General features: G+C 41.7%; 2 protein-coding genes across 5 annotated transcripts in view; one reads left to right on the forward strand and one right to left on the reverse strand.

Annotated features, from left to right (window-relative positions):
* Window positions 1-2,223, forward strand: part of Amotl1 (angiomotin like 1) — a 50,123-nt gene extending 47,900 nt beyond the window's left edge. For all 4 annotated transcript variants that reach the window (XM_090319199.1, XM_090319202.1, XM_090319201.1 and 1 more), the window contains one exon: window positions 1,232-2,223. In XM_090319199.1, the coding sequence (XP_090175325.1) occupies window positions 1,232-1,323 (92 nt within the window). In that variant the 3' untranslated portion in view covers window positions 1,324-2,223. The remainder of the gene's footprint in view (window positions 1-1,231) is intronic.
* Window positions 2,224-7,738: 5,515 nt separating this feature from the next.
* Window positions 7,739-19,144, reverse strand: Cwc15 (CWC15 spliceosome associated protein). Its single transcript, XM_090319203.1, has 7 exons — window positions 19,037-19,144; window positions 17,800-17,938; window positions 16,696-16,808; window positions 15,930-16,012; window positions 13,724-13,831; window positions 10,573-10,691; window positions 7,739-8,111 (listed from the first exon to the last, which is right to left on the reverse strand). The coding sequence occupies exons 2-7, from the start codon at window positions 17,928-17,930 to the stop codon at window positions 7,982-7,984; spliced, it is 684 nt and encodes a 227-aa protein (XP_090175329.1). The 5' UTR covers window positions 17,931-17,938; window positions 19,037-19,144; the 3' UTR covers window positions 7,739-7,981.
* Between the last annotated feature and the right edge of the window lie 16 nt (window positions 19,145-19,160).

Here is a 19,160-nt window from a genome sequence, read left to right on the forward strand (position 1 = left end):
GGCACCATGTGGCTCAGGGGAAGGAGTCTCGTGAGAGCTGAGTACTTTCCAGTCATGTTCACGCCAACACCTGTAGGCTGGATGTGTGGGTTTTTGTGAGTTTTCAGTTAGCTCTGGGACTCCAGGGGAATGCTAGACTTGACCTAGGTCACCATGCTTATGAGGACAGCCTTAGAAATTCTTCTGAAGAGGTGAAACTATTTGAGGCATGAGTTAATAGTTTCCCCCAAGGAGGTCCCTTATTTTTACTCTCCAAAGTGAACAAAGTATATAAGCTATCATCATTTTTTGGAGATGTAATTCTTTTCGCCCAAGGCTTGAACTTAGGGCCTAGGCACTGTCCTTGAACTTTCTTAAGGCTAGTGCTCTACCACTAGGCCACACTCCCCAGCTCCAAGATACACTTCTTAAGATACCCTTGTTAAGTGGAGGAGCGTATGAAGGGTGTGTAACCAGCACTGGGTAGTTTTAAGAGGGGAGCTCCTGTACACAATCCCAGCTTCACCATTGGCTTCTCCATCACCAACACCATGCTTCTTCATTGCTGTTTTTGTGCTGGTACTGGGGCTTGAACTCAACCTCACACTCTCACTGGACTTTTTCCACTCAGGGCAGGAGCTCTACCATTTGAGCCACACCTCCACTTCTGGCTTTTTTTTTTTTTTGCCAATCCTGGGCTTGAACTCAGGGCCTGAGCACTGTCTTTGGACTTTCCTCAAGACTAGCACTCTACCACCTGAAACACAGCACCATTTCCACCTTTTCTATGTATGTGGTACCAAAGAATCGAACCCAGGTCTTTGTGCATGCTAGGCAGGCACTCTACCACTAGGCCAAACTCCTGGCTTTTTTACATATTGCTTGGAAGTAAGAATCTTTTTATTTTTTAGATTTCTCTGCCAGGGCTGGCTCCAACCTGCCATCCTTAAATTGTAGCATAGCCTTTAGTGTAGTTAAGATTGGAAGTGTGAGGAGCTAGAACTATAGATTCAAACCACTAGAGTCTGCTTTTTTTTATTTGCATTTGTGTCCTGTCCTTCAGCTTTTCCTGCTCTGAGATGATAACCGGTGGCCTTCCCTTCTGTGTGTGTGTGTGTGTGTGTATGTGTGTACGTGTGTACGCATGTGCGCGCACGCACACACACACACACACACTGTAGTGAAGGAGACTTCTAGGTATGTCACAGCATTTGAAATGAAACCATGTTAAAGGGTGCCTTCTGTTTTGCAGAGAACTCTCCTGGCCATGGGAGAGGCCGAATCAGCAGTTTACTGCATAAGATGGAGTTCCCTGACGGAGAGATGATGGAAGTTCTTATCTAACTGCTACCCATTTTGTACCTGAAAACTGACAAACAAGAAAAATAACAGAGAGAGAAAAGAAAGATCAAGATGGTTGCAGATAGGAAACCAGGAAAGGCATTGTCAAAGATGAATAAGAATGCTCTTTATAAATGTTACAAAGAACAGGAAACCTACACGACTGCAGAAAGTGGGGAATGTTACAAATTTCTATCACATTACTGGAAGAGGAGATGTATGTAGGTCTGGAAGCAAAGTTCAGAAAAAATAGGGAATGGAATTTAACATTATAGGTGGAGTGCTCTGTGTGTGAATCGCTGTTGTCTGGCTTCAAGCAGGTAAGCCTGAACTTGGATGTTCCTTGCTTCCTAGCATGTTTAAGAAGAACTTGCTGGACATACCTATAGCTCATCCTGACATAATTCAGTATCACTGTGCCCTTGTGGGATAGTGTCCAAATGTGGGGGGAGGCGGTAAGGAACCTCCAGGGACTTTGTCACCTCATTGCCCGCTGGGTTTCAAGTGGTCGTGATTCTTCTTACGTCTTCTGGTGACTTTGATCCTCTTCTGCCCTAACTTCTCTGTTGATCTCTGTCTCCACTTTGTTCTCTTCAATTTTACCTTTTCTGTTATGCTTTTTTTGTCTGTTTGGTAAGACATGGAAGAGTTCCTTAGGTCTGGAACTTATGGGGACATAGCTACACTTGTCATGGTTTCATTTCTGATATACCTGATAGTGGCCAATACGACAAAGGTATATTTTGGCTTCATCTGTGCCACGCTGGGCTATTCTCGGGATCATTCTGTGAACTGATGAAGGTGGGAAGGTGGGTGTCGAGAGGGTCCCCTGGCTCACTGTGACATCTTGCATCAAGATCATGGCTCTTGCTTTCTTCTTTTACATGAGCACTCTTGTACGGAGTTACTGTGTCTGTTTTTTTTAACCATTGCATTTGTTGGAGTAAGATGTTCAAGAGAGCACTGCAGGAAACAGATGGCAACTTGCAAAGTTGCTTTGATGACCTCTAGAATCTCACAAGGCTCCCCTGTCTCACTTTCTTGCATGTGGGGCCAAGGAGCAGCTTCACCACCCCTCCCCTTGTGCAGTCATCTGCTTGGTGCTGGTGACTGCTCACAGGCTTTCCACAGCCATGAACTTGCTTTGAAGTACTCGGTACAGTAGATGCACAACATGCTTAGGGTTTTCCAAGGTATAGATGTGAGATAGAAATGCCACGGAAATAAGCCAGGAGCATTAGAGGGTGGGTGTCTTGTACCTTTGCAGTAATGTTTTGCATGGAACTCCAGAGACATTGGCTTCTCTTACAAATCTAGGAAATGCTACCTTAGAGAAGAGAAACTAATTGGTAATAGGCCACTGAATTTTCTCTCTGAATATGAGTTCTCAAGATCCTTTCCTTGTACCTTCTTAAGGGAAGAAAGGAAGGGAGGGAGGGAGGGAGGGAGGGAGGGAGGGAGGGAGGGAGAAAAAAAATCCTAGGTCTTCAACTCTTTAAACTCCTATTAAACAAAATACTGGAGATAACACTAGTTAAGACACTTTGCTTGGATAGTCTGTTTTAGGACTGGTCTTTGGAGTGTAACCTGAGTGAAGTTATAGTTGCCTCAAAATGAGGTTGTAGAAGGAAAATGAGATAGGCCAGAGGAGAGGAAAGAAAGCCAGTGGCCTTTGTTAGCAGGCCTCTGAGCCTGAAAGAGGAATTGGGGATTGACTTTCTCAGACTGCTCTGAGGTGGGTTCTGAGCTTAGTGCTGCCTGCTCTCTGTCTCTTGTAGTCTCACATTGAGCAGCAGAGTATTGTGTTGAATGAGAAATGAAGGCAGCTCTGAAATCCAGAATACTGAACTTGCCCCGTGCTGGGGGTGAGGCGACAGTACAGGTAGCCTCATCAGTAGGACATGGGGTTTAACATGGAACAGACAGGGATAAGGTAGAGGGATTCAGTCTACTCTCCAAGTGTGGTTGACTTGTGACAAACTCTTAAAGTGCATTTTGGACCCAAGTAATGTTGAGGACAGAGGAGAAAATATCTATGGATAGGAAAGCTAAGGCAGCTATACCAGCCCCACTTGCGTGGCTGTGCTATCCTAAACTTACAGAATGGCCCCGCAACAGGTAAGGGCACAGCGCAGTTTCTCCAGATGCCTGGCCAAAGCATCAGGTTCACTGGCTGATCCTAATAAACTATCAAGCATTTTGTCAGAAGTTGGATGAGGACATAAACATTTTTCAGGGTTCCAACTACAGCAGTACTATGGCTTTTGTCTTTTTTTTTTTTTTTTTTTTTTGGTCTTGCCCTTTCTCAAAAAAGAAATCTTACTAGGTTATCTATAGCTTCTTTTGGGGAGATGCCTCCTGTCAAGCCAGGGCCCTCGAGCACTTTGTCCTCATAGTTTTCTTTGAGCTCGATTGCTCTGTAATGAAGAAAGAATGCAGGCACTGAGCATCTCCTCTGAGCTCTGGGAGCTGGGCGGCACCTTACCTCCTTGTGCTCTGCTAAGAGCACTAGAACTAGCTAGGTCTGTTTTGCAGAACTGCTTATGCAGACTGTGGTGCTAGTCCTCCAAGCACAGGGGAGCAGACACAGGCTCATTCTCCTCAGAAAGGTTAAATCCTTTCTCAAATCTTCACAGGCAAGAGAAGCTAGGTTTTAAAGCAAGGCCTAGAAGGGAAGCCTGAACCAAGAGATGCATGGCCTCAAGTATGGAATGTAACACTGTGCCTGGGCTCTCTCTGTCCCATATTTGTGAGGTATGTGTGTAACACACACACAGCTGCCACACTTTTCTGAACCTAAGAAATAAGACCTAACACAACTTCTAGAATTGCCCATCAATATTAGGCCTGAATGTTTCTTGTGTTCTATTATAAACACAGCCACAGACTACATAGAATTATATCTAGTCTTAATCATGATTTTCTTATGGGACATAGGATCATAGAACGTCAGAGTATTGTGTCAGGGTGAAGGGTAAAGGCTTTTTGACTTTAAGTAAATGTCAAATAATTGTGCTTTAATCTCGAGCGGGCTTTCTGGCAATTTCAGTTTCTCCATGCTGCGAGAATCATATGGAACATGAGAAGTATGGATAAGGAGTCATGACACTAGCTTTACTTAATTAATGATTCTGTAGGCAATAGACCTTACCACCTGTAGGTTCATAAAACTGAATTGCCAGGAAAAAAACACATCATTTACCAAAAATTTTAATAGAGTTTGCAGAACATATTCTGAGCATTTTCTTCTCAATATTCCTTCTGCTTCCCAGAACCCAGTGGTCAAAGAGTGTAGAAGTCAGCATGTCCACACCATGCCTGAAGCTCAAGGTGGCTTTGCTGCTCCTCTGCTTTGGCTGAAAGGTGGGGAGTCCCAGTTCAAGAACTGGGAATGTTGTCCTTTGGAACTCATATGAATTTGACTCTACAATACTAGGAGTGGTGATCTAGGTAGTTGCTCCAAATAGACTCTCAGGATGGAACAGAGAATTCAGTGGTTCTGTTGCTAATGGAAGAAACTCAGAATGTACCCTGCAGAGAAGTGACCATCTGTTCTCATCTGGAGTAGCCTCAGCCTCTGGCATCCTGATGCAGTGGCCAGTTACTTCTTGCCAAGTACTGATGGATGGAGAATCTTTCCTTGTTGCTAGCTTTCTGAATCCTAGAGGTTTGCAAGGGAGGAGTGAGGTCCTAGAGGCAAAGATGAAGAGAATAGGAGTTAGAAAGATTTTCCAGGCAAACTCTAGAAAGCTGTACTGAGTGAAGTGATGCTGTCTCTAAAACCCAAATATTTTGCTTCTGTACTGGAGGCAAGCAAAATATTTTGTGTCTCTACTGGAGGCAAGCAGTGTATTTTTTCTGAGATCTCTAAATGACCCTCACTTCTAAGTGAAGAATTCTCATGGCCACTGTGAACTAGTCTCCTGAGTGTTCCTAAATGGTGACTGTTTTAAGAAGTCAGAGAATAGCCAGCCCGACATTCATCTAAAGGTGTGAGGCAGACATGATAAGTGCTTCTATGCTTTGTCAATGTTGGCTTTATTTTTATTTTATTTTTGCTAGAGTGTGTTTAAATGATTTTTATTTCATGTGAGGACTGTTGAAATATTTGCCTCTGGTCTATGGCTCCATGGGAGATGAGCAGATAATTAAGAAGCTAGTCAGCTGGTAGTGTGCAAACTTCAGCCCCTCAGCAAATTCATTTCTCTTGGAATTAATGGGCAGCAGCTTTTCCTTTTAAGTAGTGAACCTGTTTTTCATTTAGTAATTGAATTATACATCAGAATGCATATATGTATGAGGTGTGACTACAGCGTTCTTAGTAACATTTCCTATTCCAAGGGCTTCTTCTTTCCCCCTCTTTGGGGTTACTACAGTACTGCCTAAGTAATAAAAACGTTTGGGAATTTCTCTATTAGAGTGGCCTTCGGGATCTGCTTCAGTTTCCCTTAGAAGGGGAAAAAAAATGTTCATTGATCCTTTGAGGGTAGATTTAGGCTTTGGAAACAGCTCTCAGTTCTTCAAAGCTTGGATGAATAAGTACAGATAGCAGTGAAGGTAAGTCACACCGTTCCTCTTGGTATGAATCTATTAGAGGAGGAACAGTGTTCACTCATGACAGCTTCCGTAGGAGTTACACTTAATGCACGTTATTGTCATGTTTGCCGTGATTGAAGTATCTCCTAGTCCTGAACCTTGGCTTTCTTGCGGAATTAAATCCTGCCCTGTGCATAAGGCAGTGCATATGCATTTTCTTGTATCAGCTCCTGCAGTTCTGATGCCCAGTATTATGTTGTGTGATTTTTTTTCCAGAATTTGCTCTTGTATAGATGCCTATATTTATTACAAATCAGATTTATCCACAGTATTTTTCCCTTTGAGGAGGGGACTTGCACATCTGTGTAAAGTTCTGTGAAACAAGGCGAGTGCAAGTACCTGATTCAGCCAAAAGATGACAGTCCTGGTGCCATTGTTCTCTTCACCTGTTGTGTGTGTTGCAGCATTGCGGCCTTGTGCACTTCCTAGCAAACCCTGACACCTGGGTGGGTGACCTTGGCATCTTTATGTCACTGGCATCCATTGGGAGGTGTACAGGTCTGTATAGCCCAATGGGTCTGGACAGAGGGGGAATACAAGAACACCGGGGATTCTGTTGGCCAAAGATTTTCCTGTTCTGTGCTGCTTAAACTTGTGCCTTAATCTTGTAATACAATAAATGGATACAATAGCAGAATGGCTTCCTTCATCTTCCCACCTTGCTTTTCTCTTCCTGGAAGTTTGAATGCTGAAATGTTCCACTGTGCAGCACAGAAACAGCTCTACTCGGTTTCCCACTCCTGTGGGGCAGCTCCAGTGCCGAGGAACTGAGTGGCTGTTGCTGTTACTTTTAACAGCCCGAGCTTCCTGGGCCTGCAGATGAGGAGAAAGGAAGTGTGGGCAGTGTCCTCTTGAGTTACCAGTGTTCTTAAAGCGTGCGCGTGGGGGGGTGGGGGGCAAGGGGGCAGGGGCAGCTCTGGATTCAGACTGTTGGTGAATGCTAGAATGGCTCTGCCCAGTCAGCCTTGAGAATAAAGAGGGCTTTAAATTGATGAAATTCAGGTTAGGGCCTCAGTGGGAACTTCATAGTGAAGACACTCAGGATCACCATGACCCTGGGATCCCTGGCTTAGGAGGGGAAGGACTTTGTTTCTTAAGCTTCAGCAGCCTTTCTCCTACTTTCCTGGCCTAGCATGGAAGAGCTCACCAACTGTGAACTAGACATTCCTAATCTTCCCAGAACCTTGGATGTGATTTTAATGAAATGGTCTCTTTTGACCTTAACAGACTAGTCTCTATCCCAGATTAAAACCAAGAAACTAGATGCAAACTAGCACAAAAGATGGTAGGATGGTCATCAGAACCTAGGTATTACCAAGAACTTACATGTGAAAGGTAAGTGTGCACAGGTAAGACAGGCAAGCTCAGGTTCCTGTTTTTTGTTTGTTCCTTCCTTTTATCTGTACTGCTTTCTATCCAAAAGAATCTTCCTACCCTCAGCATAAAGGGCCAGCAGTTACAGGTTCCCAGCTGCCTCCCCTGAGGAGTCCGCTAAGAAAACTGCTGGAAGACCACAGGTACTTCTGGGAGAGACAGCACAGGGGAGCAAAGACCCCCAAGTAGAAAGCTACCAGGGGAAGAAATAGTTCCCCTGTGATATGCCCCTTCTTTCAGCAAGGCGCCTTCTAAAATTTCTAGCACCAGCCAAATAGCACCACTCGATGGAGACCAAGCATTCAACACATTTGCCTGCAGGGGAAGTGAGGAGGGGGAAATAACACAACACATAAAGACATTTTTTTTTCTTCTTTAAAATGAAATTACATATTTTATAAAAGTCACAACAAAAAGGATACAAATTGAGATATTTAGATTGAAATATTTATTATAAGCAGATTCATTTTCCCTACGTTATAAAGAAAATATGACTGGAAACATTCAGAGGATGAAAACTGATAAAAACAATTCTCAAGTCCATCATCAAATTCAGCGTCACTAAAGGAACATTTTGGAGCTTATAGTTAAGGAGCCTATATACCATTTATACAGGGGGAAGGGGAAGAAACTACAAGAAAAAAGCCAAACTGATCCATAACATTCTATTGTTTAAGCACATAAAACTGTACTACTTAATGTATTTCTCCATGAACTTTTTATGAAATTCAGATCGCAGAGTATCATTTACAAATCGTTTGTCTTTCTTCTGATCATCTACACCTTTTGCACAGTTCTTGAAGACAACATCATCATCCCACCTAAAGAGGAAAAAAGAAAATACGTTTTGTCAGGAGACACATTGCAAAACTTATTATGCAAAAAGGTGGAAAATGTACCCAACAAAATAATCCAGAATACATAATGCTGCTTTTATTATAAAGAGTGATACTACCGATTTGGAACATACAAACTAATTTTTTTACTCCCGTAAAAAGATCAAAGACGTTTTTCTTTGAAATTTTGCGTTCCAAAGTGAAAATACATATAGAGACTTTAATTACATGCATGTTTGCAGTTTTTAGATCTAAGACAAAGGCCATGAGCATCTGTGCCATGAGTAGTGGACACTCCTGATGACAGTAATGGAACCTCCAACTTAGCAGGGGGGTTAGGTCAGGTGATTCTGAAAATTCTATACATTCGTCAACACTTGGTAGTTCACTATAGTACTGACATAAACCAACAAAAAGGACAGAGAACTATTGCTTTTATTTATTTCTTTGCCAGTCAGTCCTGGGCTTGAGCTCAAGGCCTGAGCACTGTCCTTGGCCAAAGCTCTACCACTTGAGCCTCAGCACCACTTTCAGCTTTTTTTCTCTGTATGTGGTTACCGAGGAATCGAACCCAGGTCTTCATGCATGCTAGGCAAACACTCCACCACTAGGCCAGACTCCCAACCCCCGCTCTTATTTTTTGAGACAGGGTCTTCTGCCTCAAACCTCTAAATACTGAATTTGCAAGTATATACCATCACACCTGCCTTGAGAGGGAATTACTAGAAGTTAACAATGAAGGGTGGTTGATGTGACCCCCCCTCGTCTATGTTAGAACATCAAGCATTAAAAGTGGCACAGGCATAGGCTACGAAACATGACTTCGGAATATCTAATTTCAGAATATAAAATATAAGCCCAAACACATGAAGTGTGAGTGTACATGAAATACAGGCCCATAAGTGCATGTTAGTATACATTTGGAGAAATTGCACATGAAAACAGGCAAAGAACATGAGCATCTTTGGAAAACAGGATTAGTAAAATCACAAAATGAAAAAAGCGCAGCATAGCAATATGACCAGGGTCCTCCCACTTGCATCTAAAAAAGAATAAACTATGCAGCCTGGCATTAATACAAGTCACCGATAAGATTTTTGTATCTACTCTCTGTAGCCAAGTTTTGGCCACTCCTCTCCAGCACCTGACTCCTCCATGTTGCTAAGTCACAGTCACCTTTTACTCACCCTGACCAGTCTCTGACCCAGGTGGTCCTCTCTCCTCTTAGAACACTGCCTGCCTGGTTTCTTTGCCCCAATATCCCAGCTTTAAAAAACTGACAAGTGGACCAGGGAGTTTGGCCTAGTGGTAAAGTGCTTGTCTAGCATTCACAAAGACCTGGATTCTATTCCTCAGTACCACATACATAGAAAAAAGCCATGAGTGGTGCTGTGGCTCAAGTGGCAGAGTTCTGGCCTTGAGAAAGTATAAGGACAGTGCTCAGGCCCTGAGCCCAAGTCCAGGACTAGCCAAAAAAAAACAAGTCCCAAGTACATCATCATCGTTGTCGTCATCATCATCCCTTGCAACTCTGGTATAGACTAACTGTAGAAACATCTCAAAAATGTATCTATCACTCCAAAGCTATGTCTTTCATGTGTATAACTATAATATAAACATCCCAAGGCTACCATATATCTTCTAGACTTAACTAGCATCTGAAGTATTTACTATTTACATTACAGTATTTATTATTTATATTCATTCCTCCTTAGCCCCTAGCCCTCCACAAACCATGCACAGAAAAGGGTTAACGTTCAAATCACCTTTAGGTTGGCTAGCAAGATTGGCTTCCACTGGCCTTTTGAAACCTATATTCAGGCATCCAATCACTGTGCCTCTAGTGTATAAACAATGTTGTTATACCAAGCATTTACTCCCCTTTTGGGAGTTTGGATTTTGGTATGTACTTGGCAGAAGTTCCCCAAAAGACCAGTCCCAATAGAAACCTTGGCATTAGGTCTCTAATGAGTGCCCTGGGCAGAAACACCATATCCATTCATGATTCATTTTCTTTGTTCTGTGTGACCTCCTGTGGGAAGACAGCCTAAGAAAGCCTGTACACAGATTCCTCCGGCCTCTGATTGTACCTTTTCTCCTCGTAAGCAAGCTGTGTGCCTTGACTATGCTAGCCAAGAAGACAGGCCTATGACAACTCCCTGGAATCAACCATACCACTGGATGTCTGAATATGAAAGGTGGTCTTGGGGACCCTTCATATTTAGACCTAATATATAGTCCTTACGATGTCATGGGCTCAGCTCACTGTCATAGATCCATTACGGAGCACACAGCTAGTTATAACAAGTATCTACCAAAAAATGCATTTATGTCCCTTCTGACAAAGGGTATCAGTGGATGGTGAGGTTTTAGAAGCTTTAAATAATGTACCTTGTTGGACATCTCACAACTATTGTACATAAATCTAACCCATTACTTCTAGTACCTTCTTTTCACTTTGAAGTTGGCCTGAGGCTGAGATGGGCCAGTGAGATTAAGAAGAGGGTTTCCACTCAGAATGTTTTCCATACGAATCCTCTCTTCTTCTGCTTTTTGCTCTTGTTCCTGTCAATGACAAAAGAAGTCCCAAACTTGCTATGTTAACTACATGTCAATTTTCTTGCATTAACTCACAAACTACAACAAAGGTCCAGATTATATGTGAAAAATAAGTATCAAGAAAGGTTTCTCTTTCTCCCTCTTCCTTTCGCCTTTCTTGATTTCCTTCCCTCCCTTCTTTAGTCTCTTCCTGATTTTTTAAGATATACCACAAAAGCCTCACCAAAATACTTCAGCATTTTTATTATTCTTTTTTATTTTATTATTTATTTTAGTATTCATAATAAAAGTCCACTCAGTCTGGACTCGATGGCTCACACCTGTTATCCTAGCTACTTAGGAGGCGGAGATCTGAGGATCACAGTTCAAAGCCAACCTGGGCAATAAAGACCAACCATGAGATTCTTTATCGTCAACTAACCTCTAGAAAACAGGAAGTGGGGCTGTGGCTCCACGGGTAGGGTGGTAGCCTTGAGCCTGAAGAGCTCAGGGACAGCACCCAGGACCAAAGTTCAAGCCCCATGACCAACCAAAAAAAAAAAAAGAAAAAGAAAAAGAAAAAAAGAAAATGCCCGTCAGTAATCTGTCTTAACTCTGAAAAACTCTGAAAACTTTTGAAATGTATGCAATACTGTTTTAAATTTTAAGAATACATAATAAACTTCATTTATAATTTACAAACTTTTTAAAAGTAAAAAGACAGAAAAGCTATTACCTTACTATGCATAAATGTGGTTAATAGTAGTTTTGAGTTATCAGCTGGACATGGCTCATGCCTATAATCCTAGCTACTCAGGAAGCTGAGATCTGAGAGTCAAGTTCAAAGTCAGTCTGGGCACAAAAGGACCAGAGACTCTTATCTCCAATTAACCTCTAGTAAAAGGAAGTAGGGTTTGGCTAAAGGGTATGGGTGTAGCCTTGAGCTGAAGAGCTCAGGGACAACGCCCAGGCTGAGTTCAAGCTCCATGGCTTACCAAAAAAAGAAACAAAACAAAACTGAGTTATCAACAATCTGCTTGTATCTCTAAGATCACTAAAGTTACACTACCACATAAACAAGTATATTCCATTCACATGCAACACCCATTCCATTCCATTATGTAAACTTCCTACTTTTATATCTCTTCTTCACAAGGTAAAAATTTATTTTCTTTACCTCCCCCCGCGCCCCCCCCCCCTCCGCCCAGTCCTGTGGCTTGAACTTAGGGCCTGGGTACTGTCCTTGAGCTTTCTCAAGGCTAGCATTCTACCCCTTGAACCACAGTACCACTTCCAGCTTTTTCTTCTGTATATGTGATACCATCAAACCCAGGGCTTCATGCATGCTAGGCAGGCACTGTACCATTAGGCCATACTCCTGGTCTTTTGAACCAGCCAGCCTGGGCACTAAAGTTTCATCTCCAATTAATCACCAGAAAACCAGAAGTGTTGCTGTGGCTCAAAGGGTAGGGTGGTAGCCTTAAACTGAAGAGCTCAGGGACAACCACCAGGCCCAGAGATCAAGTCCCATGACTTGACAAAACAACAACAATAAAAAACTGTATTATAAGCCAGGCACGGGAGGCACTTGCCTGTAATCCTAGCTACTCAGGAGGCTGAGATCTGAGGATCAAGGTTTAAAGCCAACCAGGGCACAAAAGTCAGTAAGACTCTTATCTCCAGTTAACCACTGGAAAGTGGTAGAGCCTTGAGCTGAAGCCTTGAGCCCAGGGAGAACACCTAGGCCGAGTTCAAGCCCCACAACCAACCAAAACCAAACCAAACCAAACCGAAACAACAAAAAAACTAAAGGCCTGGAGATTGTCCTTTAGCTTTTTTCCTGAAGGTTGAAGCTCCCACTTGAACTCTACTTCTAGACTTCTGGTGGTTAGCTGAGCTGAAGATGAGTCTCAACTTTCTGCCCAAGCTAGCTTTGAACTGAAGCCATCAAACCTCAGCCTCCGAAGTAGCTAGGATTAGAGATACGAAAACTTTTAATTTTTTTTTTTTTTTTTTTTTTTTGCCTGTCTTAGGGCTTGAATTCAGGGCCTGAGCACTGTCCTTAAGACTTTCTCAAAGCTATAGATCTACCTCTTGAGCCACAGCACCAGTTCTGGCTTTTTCTGTGTGTGTGGTACTGAGGAATTGAACCTAAGGCTTTGTGCATGCTAGGCAGGCACTCTACCATTAGGCCGGCACTCTACCACTAGGCCATGCTCAAATAACTTTTAATCTTAAGTTAGACATCTCCCCCAAGCACTCACTGTGTAATTACAAAGTCTAAAGATACTCAGAAGGTATCAAATCTATAGGCAAAATGTCTAATTTAGGCAAGAAATGCAGACGCTTTTAGACTATAACTGTATCAATTATCTTCACATCTAACACTTAACAGGAATAAGTTGAGCTAGAAAGAATTTCCAACAAAAATAAGAAGTTTGAGATGTCCCAGAAATAATCAGATTTAAGCTAGTACTAGTGGCTTACACCTGAAATCCTAGCTATTCAGAAGGCCAAGATCTGAGGATCATAGTTCAAAACTAGCAAAGGCCGAAAAATCCCTGAAACTCTTATCTCCAATTAGCCATCAAAACAAGCCAGAAGTGGAGCTGTAGCTCAAATGGTAGTGGAGCAAAAAAAAGCTTAAGGACAGTGCCCAGGCCCTGAGTTAAAGTCCCAGGACAGGTGCACACATATATATGTGTGCATGCATACACATGCAATCGGATTTTTTATATATACAGGTGCTACAATATTTAGATAATGGTAGCAAACAATCCTAAATATGATTTTACTTGAGTTAAAAAAGTTTCCACTTTTAAAACAAATTCCCACCTGTATAACTAATGTAAACTAAAAAAAAAAAGAAAACCAGCTGTTTTTGGCTTCAAGCACTGAGGATATACTAATAATAAAGCAGACAATATCTGCAGAACTTATAATGAATGAAAACAAATAAAAATGAATAAATTATAAACTATGGTTAAAGACTAAAAAAATATATTCACTATAGAATCTATACGGTGGGAATATATGAATACGTAACACTTTGATTTTACCTTTCGGGCCTGTTCCTCAGCTCGCTCTTTTTTAATCTTTTCCAGTTCAGCTAGAAGTGCTGCAGTATCATCATCATCACTCTCCTCTTCAAAATCTTCATCTTCCTCCTAAAACAAAAGTACTAACAATTCAGGAGATTGGAGAGAAAAGATATGCTTAATAAAAATGTACTTACCCAATCAAATATAATGACTATAATCACTAATCAATCTAAGCCTAAATAAAATCCTACAAAAGCTTATCCAGAGACTATGTCAGATTACATGTTCTGAAGGTTTTCCATATAAAAATATTCCCAGGCCGCACGATGGCTCACGCCTGTAATCCTAGCTACGAAGGAGTCTGAGATCTGAGGATCAATGTTCAAAGCTAACCAGGGCACAAAAGGCTGAGACTCATATCCAATTAACCTCTAGAAAATGAGAAGTGGGGCTTGGCTCAAGAGTAGAGTGGTAGCCTTGAGCTGAAGAGCTCAGGGACAGTGCTCAGGCCAAGTTCAAGACCTGTGACCCACAAAAAAAAAAATTCCAAAATTAGAAAAGGACTAGTTCATAATGAAACATGTATCTATATAGTATAAAAAGTCAAAATAGTTTTATACAATTCAGAAAAATTTTAATTCAGTAACTAAGTATAATCAAAAGTTCAAAAATGGCAATAAATTCCAAAACAAAATAATTTCAAACAATGAGGTTAGACAGGTGCCAGCGGCTTGCAAGTATCAATGGCTCATATATCTACAATCTTCGCTTCTCAGAAAGCTGAGGTCTGAGAATAGATGCTCAAAGCCTGCCTGAAGTCACCCAGTCTACGTCCAATTAACCAAAAATAAATAAATAAATAAATAAAACTAGACTAACAGCACAGCACAATAGTAGAGTGCCAACCATAAGCAAAAGCATAAGGCTGAATTCAGCACAAAAAAGCACCAAGTAGGGGGGTGGGGGGGGAGGGAAATGGATACCAAGACATGTGAAAGGGTATCAATGTATGTGAATTAATGCACCTTCTATCTGGCAAATATCATGTAACCCTTTTACTAATTACAATAAAAAAAAATTTTTTTTTAAAAAAAAGCACCAAGTATTTTTTTTTCAAATAAATGCTTAAGTGACGTAAGTGTCACATAAAACTAGGCATCTTATTTTAATGTCTGCTAGTATCTGTAAAATCCAGATATGTTGACAAATATGCCTAAATGCAACCCATTTAAGCAACTCAGATTTTCTCATTGTTATATAGAAAACTGCAGACTGTATGGTTAATGTTAATTTTTAGCTCAAGGGTGGCATTCTATCACTTCATCCGTATCTCCATCTCTGTTGTACTCATTTTTTAAAAAGCTGCTTAGATTACTTTCCTCTCAAAGGAACAGAGGGAACTTTTTTTTTTTTTTTTGGTGGGTCATAGGGCTTGAATTCAGCCTGGGCACTGTCCCTGAGTTCTTCAGCTCAAGACTACACCCTACCCACCCTTAAGCCAAGCCCCACTTTGCATTTTCTAGATGTTGTCTCAGGTCCTTTTGTGCCCTGACTGGCTTTGAACCTTGATCTCATATCTTAGCCTCTTGAGTAGCTAGGATTACAGACATGAACCACCATGCCCTACCAGAGTGAACCTATCTATCATTTGTCTCAAGGGAGCATCATGTCTACTGAAGAAAAGATCCTGGGTGTAACTCTACTGGGCCTGGTTCAGAGAGGTCAGTTTAAGAGTGCTTTGTGATGACAGTTTAACTTGTAGGATTTTTTTGTGAACTGTGCATGTACTTTAACAAGTTGTTCTAATATTTGATTCTATAGAGATTAAACTTAAGTCTTGTATTCTTCAATAGAAAGAACACTTTGTTTCGACTTGATGTCAACAATATGTTTGAATAACATTAAATAAAAATGCCTAGGGCTAGAAATGTGGCTTAGTGGTTCAGTGCTTGTTTAGCATGCATAAAGCCCTTGTTTTAATTCCTCAGTACCACATATACAGAAAAAGCTGGAAGTGGTGCTGTGGCACAAGTGGTCGAGTGGTAAAATGTTATCTTGAGCAAAAGAAGCTTAGGGACAATGCCTAGATTCCCGAGTTCAAGCCCCAGGGACTGGCAAAAATGAATACAGGTCATTGCTTAATGCTACCAGCCTAAGAAAGCACCTCAGAAAAGCATAATGAATAAATTACTTTAGAAAGATGGATGCAGAAAATAGAACCTACATCTGTTAGAGGGTCATCCGCATCAAGATTGGCAGCAGGAATCTGGTCTAACCGAGGCTTCTTCGATACTGAAGTTGTATGTTCTGGGAGAAACAAACATTATCTAGCTTACTGATACAAATATTGCATTTCCTTTGTTCTCCATTTTTACTGAGACATAATCTTGCTACATAGCCCCTCAAACTCCCAAGTGCTAGGAGGACAGATGTAAACCACAATGCTTGTCCAAGTACAAAATTTTAAATAAAGTTTTAGGAAGTTGGGGCACAATGGGCACATACTAGAAGCATGACAGCAGGGACCATACATCATATCCACAGTGACATAAGCCTCTGGTAAATATTTGTTGTTAAATAGTAAATTACAAAAGCATTAATACTACAACTGCAGCTTCTCTGGAAATTCAGGGAATAATCTTCATAGGCTGGACATATAACAAAATACAACTGATACTTCTAGATGTCTTCTAATAGCCAAGTACAAAAAATGAGAATCTTTCTAGACAGAATACTGTGACTTGAACTGAAATTCTACTTAATATTCTAATGCAGTATGAGAGCAATCATCTAACCATCACCAATTTTTTAATAGTCTGAGAACACACAAAAATGTTAACCTTTTCCAATTACCACAAAGGACAAAGATTAATTTAACCAAGTACATTATATGCATAAACTCCTTTGTACAACTAAACACAAAACCATCACTACATGAAAGAAAATCCACAACACACATTTATGAGACAAATATTTTGGACAGGTAGTACCTCGGTTTGGACGATCCCTATTTTTCTCTCTCGCAGCAGCTCTCTCTCTCTCTTCCAATTCTCTCCTGAAGTCACGGTTACGAACCTCTTCAGGGGCATCCTGAGTAGTTTGTCTAAAATAGAAACAAACCAGGACAAAAATGTAACAATCCACACAGAAAAAAAAAAAAAAAAAAACATGGCAATAAACAAAAAATTTTTACAAATTCAACTATGCCCTCAAGCATAAAACAAAAGGACAAAAGAATAACCTAATCTGAAATTTATTAACAATGATGTTTCCAGTATTTCCAGAAGTCCATGATATGATTGCTTAAAATGTCTTTGACTCTTGTTTTTATAGCAGCTCAAGGGCTTATAAGACAATTATCACTTTCCTTATATTAACTAGTGCTGAGAATACATCGTCTCTTTGAAATAATGTAGTAGTTACTCTTCCACTTATGTATTGTATTGAAATTCCTGGCTACTAGAAATTTCTGGTAGCACTTTAGAATCACAGTGCAAAATTTTACCGCTAAAACATCTCTTGCATTCCATTCCTATAAAAATAGGTTAAGTGGAAGCCTGAGTGTGGTCTACTGGTAGAATACTTGCCTATCATGCACAATCCCTCAGTACCACATATATAGAAAAGGCTGGAAGTGGTACTTTGGCTCAAGTGGTAGAGCTCTAGCTTTGGGAAAGCCCAAAGACAGTGCTCATACCCTGAGTTCAAGATCCAGAACTGGCAAAAAAAAAAAAAAAAAAAAAAAAAAGAAAAGGATGCCAGGCGCAGTGGCTCACACCTGTAATCCTAGCTACTCAGGAGGCTGAGATCTGAGGATTGTGGTTCAAAGCCAACCCAGCATAAAAGGACATAAGACTCTTATCTCCAATTAACCTCAAGAAAATGGGAAGTGGGGCTTGGCTCACCGGTAGAGCGGTACCCTTGACCTGAAGAGCTCAGGGACAGCACCCAGGCTGAGTTCAAGCCCCATGACCCCTCCCAAGCCCCTCCCCCCAAAAATGGGTAAGTAATAGACTCAAACATGATCATACATCATGACCGAATTCTACTTAATTGTCTTGCTTAGTGAACAAGGTGATATGAGTCTTCTATACCTGTATTTTATCTTTGTGTGAGAGGGAAGGTCTCTGCTTGAATATTGTTTTGAAAGTTGACTCAAATCACCTTCTCCTTTTCCTCTTCCACCTCTTGCAGGTTCAAAGGTTGGCCTGGCTGCTGTAGTCATCTTTTATTCTGTGAGGAAGAATAGTAGAACTCTCATTTTCTAAATTATTTACTAATATCTATTCTTCTGAAATAATTTTCAAAACTCATTACCTAATAAATTGCCCAAATAATCTTATACGTAAGTTCTCAAGAAAACAGTTGTATTCCAGTTTGAGGTGGTTTTGTGGCCTTGGAAAAGTCTCTTGGCTTGTTAATGTCATATATGGAATATCTCTGAAATGGTTGTTGTGAGAATTTTAACAAAGCTCTTGAAAGATTGGGTATTGCCAAAAATTTTCAGCCTTATATTACATCAGATATCCTAGGATTTGCATTTTACTTAAATCTCAAAGAACAGAAAAAAATGGGTAGGAAAAATTAAGTTTAAAAATCACTGAAAAATAAGTGCCAGTGATTGTATATAGAGATTCCCTTCTTGAATACTTGTTTGTTAAATACGTCATCTGAAATATGTAAAAATCAATGTTAATAAATTCTTGAATAAAAAAAATCACTGAAAAACTTACTAAACGATCCTTAAGATTAGTGTGCTGGGCTCACGAATTACATGGGGGAAAACTCCCAACAGTGTTTTGGATCCTATTTTCTTCTATAACGGCCATCAACAGTGTAAATCTGAAACCCAATGCTTATGGAAGCAATCAGGACACTGCCGCCGGGCTGTGTGGCCGCTGAAATCCGCTCGGGTCCGAAACCAAGAGGTGGGTGAGAGAGGGTGTGGGAAACCTCAAGATTCCACCTCTTTTGTCCACTTCTCTTGATTTTCAGGAAAGCTAACGGTGCTTCTCCAGAGGGAGACGAGATTGCTGCCTCCCTGGCACCACCCGAACGACCGCCCCTCAGCCCGGCCCCCGGGCGGCCCGGGCTCGCGGCCTCCCCACCCGACCGCCCCTCAGCCCGGCCCCCGGGCGGCCTCCCCACCCCGGCCCCCGGGCGGCCCGGGCTCGCGGCCTCCCCACCCCGGCCATTGTCACCCGGAGACTCAGGCGGAGCTGGAGCCTGGCGGCGTCGGGGACTGCCGGCGACCCAGACCGCCCTGCTCTACTCGGCCCCTCCCGGTCCCACATCCAGGAAAGGAAGACACTGCGTCCTCCCGCCGCTTACCCAGGTCGGGCACCGACGCCGCAGCCGAGGGGATCTCACACCGACACCATGGCTGCTCCTCGCTCCCAGAAGCCTCTGCGCCGGGAGCCGCGGCCCAGAACCCGGAAGGGAAACCTCGGGAGTC

This window comes from Megascapheus bottae, chromosome 27 (genome assembly GCF_031878675.1).
Source record: "Megascapheus bottae isolate mThoBot1 chromosome 27, mThoBot2.hap1, whole genome shotgun sequence".
NCBI classification, from domain to species: domain Eukaryota; kingdom Metazoa; phylum Chordata; class Mammalia; order Rodentia; family Geomyidae; genus Megascapheus; species Megascapheus bottae.

Bases quoted from the DNA above. Each gene is read 5' to 3' on its own strand.
- Cwc15 (XM_090319203.1), bottom strand. From the start codon at position 17,930: ATGACTACAGCAGCCAGGCCAACCTTTGAACCTGCAAGAGGTGGAAGA. The intron at 10,692-13,723 runs GTAAAATCAAAG...TGTCATTGACAG, and splicing joins CTGAGGAACAGGCCCGAAAG to GAACAAGAGCAAAAAGCAGA. The intron at 8,112-10,572 runs GTACTAGAAGTA...TTTCCTCTTTAG, and splicing joins AACTTCAAAGTGAAAAGAAG to GTGGGATGATGATGTTGTCT.